Source organism: Mobula hypostoma, chromosome 6 (assembly GCF_963921235.1).
Source record: "Mobula hypostoma chromosome 6, sMobHyp1.1, whole genome shotgun sequence".
Lineage (NCBI taxonomy): Eukaryota > Metazoa > Chordata > Chondrichthyes > Myliobatiformes > Myliobatidae > Mobula > Mobula hypostoma.
In genome coordinates this window covers 92484254-92497194 of record NC_086102.1, presented here as the reverse complement: position 1 = coordinate 92497194, position 12941 = coordinate 92484254, and the positions used below count along the sequence as shown (strand labels likewise).

Below are 12941 nucleotides of genomic sequence, written 5' to 3'. Positions count from 1 at the left end.
AAAAAAATAATTTGGTGCCTCATGCTTGGGAAAACTTCTGAAAGCAGATAATTGCCTTCTGCTTGGCTTGGCATTGGAAAATGACTGCTCTTTCCAAGCCTCCCAATAAATACTAGTACTACTCGCTTTTTTAATGTTATTAAAACCTCAAAGCAGTACAACTAAACTCATTTTCAAAATTTGTCTGCTCCACTTTTCATAAAGAGAGCAGCAGCCCCGGTCAAGACTTCGTGCAAGATCCCTCACCAATGATTATTAACTTACGACATTATAATAGCCTTGAACTCCATCATCAACCCAGTCTATATGACCCATTCAGCTTTTCCACCTCTGCTATCATAACTGGAAAGTAGATTTCAGATGATTAAATATGGAAATTAATTTTTATAAATGGATCTCATCTAATTATATCAGAATTATTACTAAATGGTTTACAAACATAAGACTACAATATATATTTAGATTTATCCAGAATCCTAAATAAAAGCATACTTTCAATGATGTATTACTGTTAATTCCTCTATTATCTGGAAATCTATCATGCCTTTTAAGCACAAACTATGCTTCCAGTTTATGGGGTAGAGAATTCCAAACTTTACCAGGGTTCAAGAAAAGAAATTACACATTTAAGTTTTAAATGGCTTATCCAATATTTTACTGACAGCCTAAATTCCTCAGCCAGGAGAAGTATCAGTGAAGTTCTCTTAGAACTTTGCACATTTCAATGTGGTCAACTCTTTCAAACGCCAAATAAATGCTCTAGACGATTTAATTTCACCCTTTTTAACAGACCCACCACCCTAGGAGCCAATCAAGCACAAATACATCTTTTTAAGGAAACCAAATTTGTATGTGTTCTGGGTGCATTTCCATCAGGCATACTTTGGCTGCACTGTAACTCTTGTACTATATTTTTACAATAAAAGCTAATGTAGTTTTTGCTTTCCTAATGACTTGCAGCACCTACAGAGAAGTGCCCAGTTCAACAATGATCTTAATGTTCTTGTTCATGCAGTCACAAGTGATACAGCTATACTTTAAGCTCTGATTACATGTAACTGTTGCTGGAAATCTGGCATGAAACTGTCCTCTGTAGTGTGCCCACAGCTCAGTGCGTATAGGCTATCTAGCCAGTGTGGAGAAGACTGGGAAATGTAGAGTTCAGCCATGCATCTTGGCTAGTACAGAGAATCCGGAGAGCAGCAGTACCTGCTTTGTGTGTTGACTACCCAAATCCTATGCTCTCACTCTGTTCGGCTGCACAAGCTCAGTGCTGAGTAAGTATAGTGAGACACTTGCAGTGAAACAGAGGGGAAGTCTTTAGCTTCCATCAAAAGTGCTGAGGAAAGTACCATACAGGTGATGAGAGAGCCCTTTAAGAGCAGGCATTGCCAGTCTCCGGCAGTGATCCAGGTCTCACTGCTGAGCTCTAGCCCACACAACACCAGCCTTCATAATCAGCCTCTCCACACAGCAGATTTTGCATCAGGTTCCCGGAGCAATAATACTGACATCTGTCTAGAAAACCATAGAAAAACTACAGCACAGAAAAAGGCCTTTTGGCCCTTCTTGACTGTGCCGAACCATTTTCTGCCTAGTCCCACTGACCTGCACACGGACTATATCCCTCCATACACTTCCCATCCATGTATCTGTCCAAATTATTCTTAAATGTTAAAAAAGAACCCGCATTTACCACCTCGTTTGGCAGCTCATTTCACACTCCCACCACTCTGTGTGAAGAAGCCCCCGCTAATGTTCCCTTTAAACTTTTACCCCCTCACCCTTAACCCATGTCCTCTGGTTTTTTTCTCCCCTTGCCTCAGTGGAAAAGGCCTGCTTGCTTTCACTCTATCTATACCCATCATTATTTATATACCTCTATCAAATCTCCCCTCATTCTTCTACGCTCCAGGGAATAAAGTCCTAACCTATTCAACCTTTCTCTGTAACTGAGTTTCTCAAGTCCCGGCAACATCCTTGTAAACCTTCTCTGCACTCTTTCAACCTTATTAATATCCTTCCTGTAATTTGGTGACCAAAACTGAACACAATACTCCAGATTCTGCCTCACCAATGCCTTATACAACCTCATCATAACATTCCAGCTCTTATACTCAACACTTTGATTAATAAAGGCCAATGTACCAAAAGCTCTCTTTATGACCCTATCTACCTGTGACGCCACTTTTAGGGAATTTTGTATCTGTATTCCCAGATCCCTCTGTTCTACTGCACTCCTCAGTGCCTTACCATTTACCCTGTATATTCTACCTTGGTTTGTCCTTCCAAAGTGCAATACCTCACACTTGTCTGTATTAAACTCCATCTGCCATTTTTCAACCCATTTTTCCAGCTGGTTCAAATCCCTCTGCAAGCTTTGAAAACCTTCCTCACTGTCCACTACATCTCCAATCTTTGTATCATCAGCAAATTTGCTGATCCAATTTACCACATTATCATCCAGATCATTGATATAGATGACAAATAACAATGGACCCAGCACTGATCCCTGTGGCACACCACTAGTCACAGGTCTCCACTCAGAGAAGCAATTCTCTACCACCACTCTTTGGCTTCTACCATTGAGCCAATGTCTAATCCAATTTACCACCTCTCCATGTATACTTAGCGACTGAATTTTCCTAACTAACCTCCCATGCGGGACCTTGTCAAAGGCCTTACTGAAATCCATGTAGACAATATCCACTGCCTTCCCTTCATCCACTTTCCTGGTAACCTCCTCGAAAAACTCCAATAGATTGGTCAAACATGACTTACCACGCACAAAGCCATGTTGACTCTCCCTAATAAGTCCCTGTCTATCCAAATGCTTGTAGATTCTGTCTCTTAGTACTCCCTCCAATAACTTACCTACTACCAACGTCAAATTTACCGGCCTATAATTTCCTGGATTACTTTTCGATCCTTTTTTAAACAACGGAACAACATGAGCCATTTTCCAATCCTCTTGCACCTCACCCGTAGACACCGACATTTTAAATACATCTTCCAGAGCCCCTGCAATTTCAACACTAGTCTCCTTCAAGGTCCAAGGGAATACCCTGTCAGGTCCTGGGGATTTATCCACTTTAATTTGCCTCAAGATAGCAAGCACTTCCTCCTTTTCAATCTGTACAGTTTCCATGATCTCACTACTTGTTTCCCTTAATTCCACAGACTTCATGCCAGTTTCCTTAGTAAATACAGACGCAAAAAAACCATTTAACTCATACAACTGTCTCTTCTCCTTTATCAGAGTTGCAATATCCCTTGAGAACCAAAGTTCCTTATTCCTATTCACTTTGCCTTTAATTCTGACAGGAACATACAAGCTCTGCACTCTCAAAATTTCTCCTTTGAAGGCTTCCCACCTACCAATCACATCCTTGCCAGAGAATAACCTGTCCCAATCCATGCTTTTTAGATCCTTTCTCATTTCTTCAAATTTGGCCATCTTCCAGTTTAGAACCTCAACCCCAGGACCAGATCTATCTTTATCCATGATCAAGTTGAAACTAATGGTGTTATGATCACTGGAACCAAAGTGCTCCCCTATACACACTTCCGTCACTTGACCTAACTCGTTTCCTAATAGGAGATCTAATATTGCATCCCCTCTAGTTGGTACCTCTACATATTGATTTAGAAAACTTTCCTGAACGCATTTTACAAACTCTGAACCATCTAGACCCCTAACAGTATGGGAGTCCCAATCAATATGTGGAAAATTAAAATCCCCTACCACCACAACTTTATGTTTCCTGTAGTTGCCTGCTATCTCTCTACAGATTTGCTCCTCCAATTCTCGATGACTATTGAGTGGTTTATAATACAACCCCAGAGTGGCCATACCTTTCCTGTTTCTCAGCTCCACCCATAAGGACTCAATAGACAAGCCCTCTAATCTGTCCTGCCTGAGCACTGCCATAACATTTTCCCTGACAAGCAATGCTACCCCCCGCCCCCCCCACCTTTCATTCCTCTGCCTCGATCACATCTGTAACATCGGAACCCTGGAATATTGAGCTGCCAGTCCTGCCCCTCCTGTAGCCAAGTTCCACTAATTGCTATATAATATCATAATTCCATGTGTCAATTCACGCCCTCAACTTGTCTGCTTTCCCCGCAGTACTCCTAACATTGAAATATATACACCTCAGAAGATTTTTACCACCACTCACAACCTTTCTATTTGTGGCTTTGTTTGAATTTTTAACATCATTTATTTTCACTCCAGCCACACTGTCAGCTCTGGCACTCTGGTTCCCATCCCCCTGCAAATCCAGTTTAAAGCCTCCCCAATAGCACTAACAAACCTCCCTGAAAGGATATTGATCCCCTTGTAGTTCAAGTGTAACCCGTCTCTCTTGTACAGGTCCTACCTGCCCCAGAAGAGGTCCCAATGATGCTGAAATCTGAAACCCTGCCCCCTACACCAGTTCCTCAGCCACTTGTTCATCCTCCAGAGCATCCTATTCCTACCCTCACTGGCACGTAGCACAGGTTGCAATCCTGAGATTACCACCCTCGAGGTCCTGCTTTTCAACTTCCTACCAAGCTCCCTATACTCACTCTCCAGGACCTCCTCACTCTTCCTTGCTATGTCATTGGTACCGATATGCACCACAACATCTGGCTGATCACCCTCCCACTTCAGAATGTCATGCAAGCGATCAGAGACATCCTTGACCCTGGAACCCGGGAGGCAACAAACCATCCTGGATTCTCTGTCACGACCACAGAACCTCCTATCTGTACCTCTATCAAGTCCCCTATCACTACCGCTCTCCTCTTTCCCCCCCTCCCTTCTGCACTGCAGAACCAGACTCAGTGCCAGAGATCCGGCTACTGCAGCTTGTCCCTGGTAAGTCATCCCCACCCCCGCCAACAGTATCCAATGCGGTATACTTATTGTTGAGGGAAATGGCCACAGGGGAACCCTACTCTGCCTGCCCTTTCCTCTTCCCTCGCCTGACAGTGACCCAATTTCCTGTGCTCTGCTCCTTTGGCGTAACTACCTCCCTGTAGCTACTATCTATAATCTCCTCATTCTCCCGAATGTCCGGAGGTCATCCAGCTCCTGCTCCAGTTCCCTAATGCGGTTTGTTAGGAGCTGCAGCTGGATGCACTTCTTGCAGGTGTCGTTGTCAGGGAGACCGGAGGGCTCCCTGACTTCCCACATCCTGCAAGAGGAGCATTCCAACATCCTGCCTGGCATTCTCTCTACTCTAAACAATCTGGAGAAAAAACTTACCGGAACCTACTCTGGCCAAAGCCATCCTACTCTGCTCCCTCTCACTCCACTGCCCGCTGTATATGGTGGTCTGTTTTTAAACCTTGGCGCGCTACGTCACATGCCTGCACACTGCAGACCCTTCTCCCTGAGCAGTGTTTCCCTTTTTCTCAGCTGCTTGCTTCGACTGAAACAAGAACCGTTGAAAATTCCTTTTTAAACCTCGGCGCGCTACATCACGCGCCGCGCACTGCAGACCCTTCTTCCCCTGACCTATAATTGGTGCCGGTTCCATGTGTGTTTTTGTTTCTGCAGGCTGAGCAAAGTACCAGTGACATCTAAGCCTCAGTCTCACAGCATTTAAAAAGTTAAACTCCAATATTCAAAGACCAATGCTGAAAATGATAAGATGGATCATGGGACAGGAAGAACCATCTCCCTGCTTATGGGTTCACAGAAAAACCATTGTCTCCTCTAACAGTTTTGATCTTGAACAAGCAAAAAAGATAACCTTTTATTGAATATAGCAATAATAGTACAAATACATGAACTTTTATGGATTAGCTGTCCATCATATATAACAGGTCATTTTAACATCAAACTCAAAGCATTTGCTTCCTAAACAGCACTCAAATCTGAATAATCTGTTCTGCTGCCAATTTCCAGTGAAAAATACTTCAAATAGCAAGCTATTAAATCTCTACACTGAAAGGCAAGTTGGGAGGGTGGTGAGGATAGATTTAATAAACTATTGTTTATAAATGTGTATTTGACTGTAGCAATTTCAGCAAAGAATTTGTACAAACGTGCATCAATTAAAAGTCAAAACTTCTCATAAAACTCACCCTATTTAAAATATTGAAAAGATGAAATTACAGATAATCAATGGAATAGCTTAAATGCCTTATTTAGGAATAAATTATTCAAGTCAATAAATGGTTTTAAAAAATGCTATATACTGTTTAATGAAGTTCAAGCCTAATCAGGCAATAAGTTCAGCTGCCCAAGCCCTAATCTATGGAATTCCCTCTCAAACTCATCTAACAACAGCCCCTCTATCTAAAACCCTCACTCTAACTAAACACCCCTTTATGCAAACTAAGATACATTTTACCATGTTAACGAAATTACATTAATACAAGTTGCTGCTACAGTTATGAGGGTTAATTTCCAAGTTTCTAGAGTCATTTGCACTTTAATGCTTTAAAATTGGAATTCTATGAGCATTTTTTTTAAATTTAAAAGGATTGAAAATGTTCATTTGAAATGCCTCATTCCATTTGCTTAGTATAAACAAATATTTTTAAAATGACTGAACTGTCAAGGCAGAAACAGGATGAAATATGAAGTTAAGTCAATTCTAGTTCAAATGTGTTAAATTTAAGCTGCTTAATTCGAATTCCTTTATCAAATATTTTTAAATTAAGAAAATAATTTAATAAACAAAAGACCTCTTTAAACTGAAAATTTAAATCATGCACCACCACAGCCTCATGCTGGTACAAACGGAGGACAAATGCATCACCTAGCCAAAAAAAAATTTAAAGATCTGAGATCTCCTGATTCAAATTTTGCTCTTTTTAACTGGATGTTGTGGTAATCTTTATTCTGTCTACTTCTGCCAGTTTCAGAACATTAGATGGTCAGAATGAGCAGGTTTCACTATGTTATTTACACAGATCTTCCCAAATAAGTAGAGCATTGTGCTGTTTAAATCTGTGCTGCCATTGAAATACATCATGGTTAATGTCTCAATAATGTTGTCAGAGAAGAGATGAAGATCAGCAAATAAAATACAAGTAGTAGGGCCGGGGTGATCAACATAAAACAGAAATACTGTATGTGCATTTTGGATGCAAGCAAACACAGCCATTTCTCATGCATGAAATTACAAACATTCCTATTAGGCACATCTGTACTTTTGATGTCCATATAGTCAGGTTCAAAACAGTTCCAATTTTACTAGTCAGCTTTTAAATTGCTATTTTCGGGGCGGGGGGGACCCACAAATTTATACAAATATGATACATGTTGATATACTTTTCAAAAGGTGAATGTTACTTAATGACCAGTTTCTTCTTTTTTTAAATGAGGATTTCCACCAAATGTATTCGGGTTCTACTAAGGAGATATGGAACATGGCTACTTAATCCATTTTTCCCCTACCAATCTGAAAACAATGCAAGCTTGCTGAGTTACCCGATTTCATTAAAGTCAACAGATTACCCAAATGAAGGATGAAAGAAAAATCTGGATTGTTCATATTCTTGAACTAGAATTCACTAAATGAACTAGAGCTGTGCATTCCCTAGAGAGCTGCAATAACCTTTGGCTTCTTTACAAAAGTTGCCACAGGCTATTCTAGTTGCTAGTTTGCTGCTGTTTTACTAATTCTTCATGGATTCATAATCTTGTGTGTATTCATCATACAAGAATACAAGATTAAGTATCACATACAAGTATGTAATGTAAATGTAAATATGACAAGTAACCTCAGACCTCTGCTTTTACTGAGAACAATTCTGAACACGGTTAACCACCTGATCCCCATCACCAAAGTAATCATTTTTAAAATGGTGCTGCACACTTGAGAAGGGCCAGAACAAAATGCAGAACAAATCCGTGGTGTAACTGCCAATACAGAAAATCAATTTCAATGCGATTTTTATTTTCCTAGTTCTTTCAAACATACCAACATGTACCGCAAAAAATATAACTGTCTGTATTTGCCAAAAACTACCAGATCAGCAACAATCCCAAAAAAAAATACTAGTTACTTTTCACTATTTTTGACTCTTCTGTCCCCCCGCCCCAACTCCCCAAATTAAAGAGCATTTAAAATATAGTTGGTTAGTTCCCACTTTGGCCATTCATATGAGGAACTCTATTATCTGGAGGGACTGAATGGCCATTTTGCTGTATTCGTTCAACTCTTAGTCCTCCTGGTGGCTGCCAGACATCATCTGAAAATGAACTTGAGCTCCCTGACTCTGAGTCAATATCACTTGAGCCTTCAAAATCCCAGTCTGCACTTGACTCACTGCGGATATCATCCTCCTCGCTAATAAAGCTCTGCCCAGGCTCCAAGCATGAAGGGTATAGACGTGCTGAAAGGCATATAAAGTCACTGTCGTAGTGTAGCAAACCCAGCATTGTACCAATGTTGACCCACTGATCATTGCTTGCATCGTACTGATGAACAGTCACTCTGTTTTTCCTCCACTGTGGCACTATGGTGGTTATGAGAAGCAGTTTGTTGCCATGACAAACAATCTGAAAATTGTGGATATTGGCATCGATGGGGATATCACTGATCTTTCGCCACTCACCTTTTGAAGGGTTGTAAACTTTTATAACTGGGATGTCACAAATACAATAAATTTCTTCATTGAAAACACAAGCTTCCTGGAACTCACTCCGCTTTAAGGAAGCACAATTCAGCCACTGATTCCTTTCCGGCACATAGCATAACATCCTCTTATTATTGACGGCATACAAGCAGTCTCCAACTGTAATCAGCTCAAATGAGTGCAGTGCATGAGGCAGAGGGGCTACAAAAATCCACTGGTTTCTTTGAATACTGTAACACTCAACTTCTTTAACCTTGAGGCCCGTTGACGGGTCACGACCACCCAGAATGTAAATGTATCCATTCAAATATGCAACATCCATCCCTTCTCTTGCCAGCAGTCGCTCTGCAAGTTGTTGCCAGCTATTCTGAACTGCATTATATACCCAGAGTTGTTTACTTGGCTGTGCTGCCAAAAAGATATCATTGTCTGGTGAAACACAGACAGCAAGTGAACTGATGGACTTTGTAAGGGCTGGACTAGTCAAAGGTGAAGACATTGCATAAATGTCACCTGAATAGGGATCATAACAGAGAAAAGGCTCCTTTCGATGGCCAAAAAATATAACCATCTCTTTAGCACTAAATCCAATCCTTTTTGAAGAGTTATGTATGCTGGTAGACACGTCAACACCTTTGGGAGCAGAAAGGTCATCCAAAATGGAAAGAAGAGATTTGTTTTTGACAAACAACTGAGATTTAAGTGCATCGACATCCAGCCTGTCCTTCTCACTGAAATGATGCCATCTTACACACTTCAAGACTTCAAGTGCATGTGTAGCACGCTCAGTGATATTTGATTCAATCCACTGAATTGCCACTGTGCACACCTTCCCCTCGCTGTCAACATCCAGAGTGTCCAGTTTCAGTATCTCTTTGATCTGTTCCAGTGAAAGCTCACACAATTCCTCCGTTTTGCACAAATGTTGTAAGTTGCAAGCGATGAAAGCAAGTGCCTTTTCTTTCAGTTCCACGTTGTCAAAAGCATCTGCAAACTAAGGTAAAAAAAATCAGTTATGGATTTGACAAGTGAGTCTTCACAAATGCACTGATTTAATACTCATTTCCTCAAAGTCTCAGCTAATCAAACACCTTTCAAAATATATCACAACTACTACGCATGTCCACTTGTCATCGCATAGCCAAGATCCAAAAGAGTGTAATCCCATCAACATACTTGAGGTTTGTTGGCAGATGGATGTTGATCATATGGATCTTTTGTTTTACTTAAATAGCAAGCAGACAGATGGAGCACGTTACACAATACAAGTTATGCAGCTGCGTTGGTGCCGTACGGTAGCCTAAACAAGTGGTCAAATTAAAACATATTAACTTTTTATTGCTGGGGAAAAAAAAAACAAAATACATTTCTAAATCTATTCTTTATGAAACATAAGAATTGCTGGCTAAAAAAAAATCCATGGACTACCTGGTTCACTGACAAGGGTAATCATGTAAAGCAAACTTTTTAAAGAGAAATCATAGCTATCAGTCTAAAACAGACCCAGACATGGTCAGGAAACCCCCATGGATTTCAGAAACACAAATGCAAATTCAACCATTAAAGAAAACTAAATTTGCCAGACATCCCATCTCAAATTCCTCTTGCTTTGTATTCCTAAGTGTTATTTTCCAAAGGAAGTTTTAGGGAATTTTCTTGATGAACTGATTTCTATTCAGGAAGGAAACTGTGTGCTGTGCAGTGTAACTAAACTGCAGCATTTTTCACTGGAGGATATTTAAAGAAGAATGATGATATCAGGGTATGGCAAAAGATTAAGACACTACTGAATGAGAAAGAAATTTTGTTCAAGTGAAATGGAAACAAAAATGAGTAATCAAAGAGAAGATAGTTTGGGAAGAAAACAGGCATGAATGGAAGAACATTTATAAAAGGCTAGATCACATCTTGTTCCTGTAAGCTCAGCCACAACCTTAACCTCTAAATGGCTCAACCTTCCCTCAAGTCAAGTCATCCTGGACATCAATGAGGGAGAATAGAGGGAGTCCAAAACTACAACATTGAGAAATTAGACACATTTACAACACTCAAGAATATGGATTTAACTTAAGACAGAAAAGGAAGCCATGACAGCTCATTAGAGAACTAGGCTGTAGTACTGAGGTCCAAAAGAAATAAGAGCAAGAGAGTTAAAGATCAACAGCTCCACCATAAAAGGAATAAACATCTTTTAACTAAACACTGAAATGTAATCTAAAGAGTTAGAAATGAGCTTGCGAAGACAAAAGATGTGGTTGAGGTGAACAGACTTGCAACATACACTTTCTGGGCCAAAAGGTTTCCAGCTGCAGTGTCATTGAATAATTCTGAAGGAGGAAATGATATGAACTGAATTTGCCATTTCAAAGCCCATTCTTCAGATTGCCCACTGATTTTGGAAATGTTTCCACAGTGAAATTGTGGACTTTCTCATTCAAGCATAGGCAACTTTCAGGTGGAACACAGCCTGAAATAGACACCGCAAATCTGAAACTAATTTTCCATCATTTTGTTTCTACTGTTAAATACAAAACATCATAGGCACAAATGTCTCAAAGATCTTGGATAGAAAAACTGTCATTCAGAAAACTAATCCTGACTAGTAATGACTCTCTGCACTAGTAATCCCAATCTACACTAGGATTATTGAGTTAGAGACAAAATGTTTTTGTTAACATAAAATCCATTCGAAATATATGTTAATCTTACAAACATTTTAATAGCTGAAACATATTTATCATAACCAATTACTTCAATACTACAGATTTGTGAAAGACATTACATGACATTTTATATACAGGGAATGGAAGAATAAAATGGACCATGGACAGGCAGAAAATACTTAATTTAATTCTGTATTGTGTTTGGCACCTGGTTTAAAGGGCCTCATCAGGCACTGCCAGGGCCTATACTATCTTTTGCAAATGCATCCAAGTATCTGCTGCACGTAGCGAATACTATCAGGTCAGCTTCACGTAAACAGGACTAGGAACAATACTTAAATCAATTAGGACAGTATCGTCTGAATAAAGGGGCACGAGGTGGGTATTCAAGAGTAAATTTAGGAGTTAAAAAAGAAAGGACACGGTGATTGTGCATGGTAGCCAAATGGATAACGATCAAAGCAAGGAACAGTGTAAACAAAGAGTTCCAGGGCAAGGAAAAATTGTAAATAGACACCCCTTTCATGTTTTTTTTACTGGAAAGCATGTACCATTTGAAACAGGTCCGTGAATTGCTGCAACAAATAGAAACAAATGTGTATCTTCACTAGCAATTACAGAGATATACCTGCAATGTGACCAAAATAAGGAAGTACATACCTTGGGAAATCACAGATCTCTTTTCTAGGCAAATCTATTATACCCTGAAAAGGACACAGGCGAGCCACACCTAGAGATTTGCTCTCTCCAGTTTACAAACAGATACTTATATTGATTGGGGAGGTCCTCTCGTGGGGGGGGGGGGAGAGAGTGGGAAGAAGGGGTATTCCCCTCCCTCTGGAGACCGGGAGCGGTCCCACCCCACCCCACCCCACCCCACCCCACCCTACCCTTCTCCAGTGAGGGGGCGCGCCTCCGCCCCCTTCTGCGGTCCGTTTGCCCTCTGCCCGCACACCGGGCGGTGTGGAAGGGGGAGAGGAGTGGGGAGGGGGAGGAAGGCCCGCTCACCTTTAAGATGCCGGCGCAGTTATAGAGGTCGAGGCGCCGCGCCATGAAGGCGGCGCAAGCCTGTCTCACGTACTCGAGCTGCAGCATGTTGGCCGCCACGTAGAGTTTCTGCACGCTGGCCTCGCACACGGTGACGCGGCCGGTGTAGCAGTAGTCGATGATGAGCGCCATCGAGTCCGAGTCCACGTCGTGGATGGTGACGCTCTGCTGCTTGCTCTCGAACAGGCCGCCCGTGAACATACTCCTGAAGTAGGGGCTGGCGGCTGCCAGCACGTTCCGGTTGCACAGGAAGCGGCTACCGCCATCCACCTCCAACGTTACATCCACCAACAGCCGCGCATCGTAGAAGGACTTGAGCTCCCGGAGCAAAGCCCCGGCGTAGGCCGCGTCCTCCAGCTGCTCGGGACCCGACAGGCACTGTAGAGCCTCCATCTTGTCCAACCCCGGTCCCGCAGCCCAAGCCCCGCCTCCTGCCCCCACCCAGCAGGAGGGCCTCTACCGCATGTGACCAATCAGCCGCTACCATGGGCGAGCCTCCCTCTCCTTCATTGTCCCTTTTCAACGTCAATCATCTGACGTAATCGGCAAACCGTTGAAGGGCAGTGTTCGTATTCGCGCTCCTATACGCAAACTGAAAAGTTCCAGAATTTTCTCCAGTTGAAAATAGATACAAAATTATAAAGT

At 41.6% G+C, this 12941-nt stretch overlaps 1 protein-coding gene across 1 annotated transcript; it reads right to left on the bottom strand.

Moving 5' to 3' along the window:
* Positions 1 to 5699: 5699 nt before the first annotated feature.
* On the bottom strand, positions 5700 to 12716 carry kbtbd7 (kelch repeat and BTB (POZ) domain containing 7). The gene is made up of 2 exons (XM_063049950.1): positions 12258 to 12716; positions 5700 to 9580 (listed from the first exon to the last, which is right to left on the bottom strand). Exons 1-2 carry the CDS (start codon positions 12687 to 12689, stop codon positions 8087 to 8089), a joined length of 1926 nt encoding a protein of 641 aa, XP_062906020.1. The 5' UTR covers positions 12690 to 12716; the 3' UTR covers positions 5700 to 8086.
* Positions 12717 to 12941: the final 225 nt, after the last annotated feature.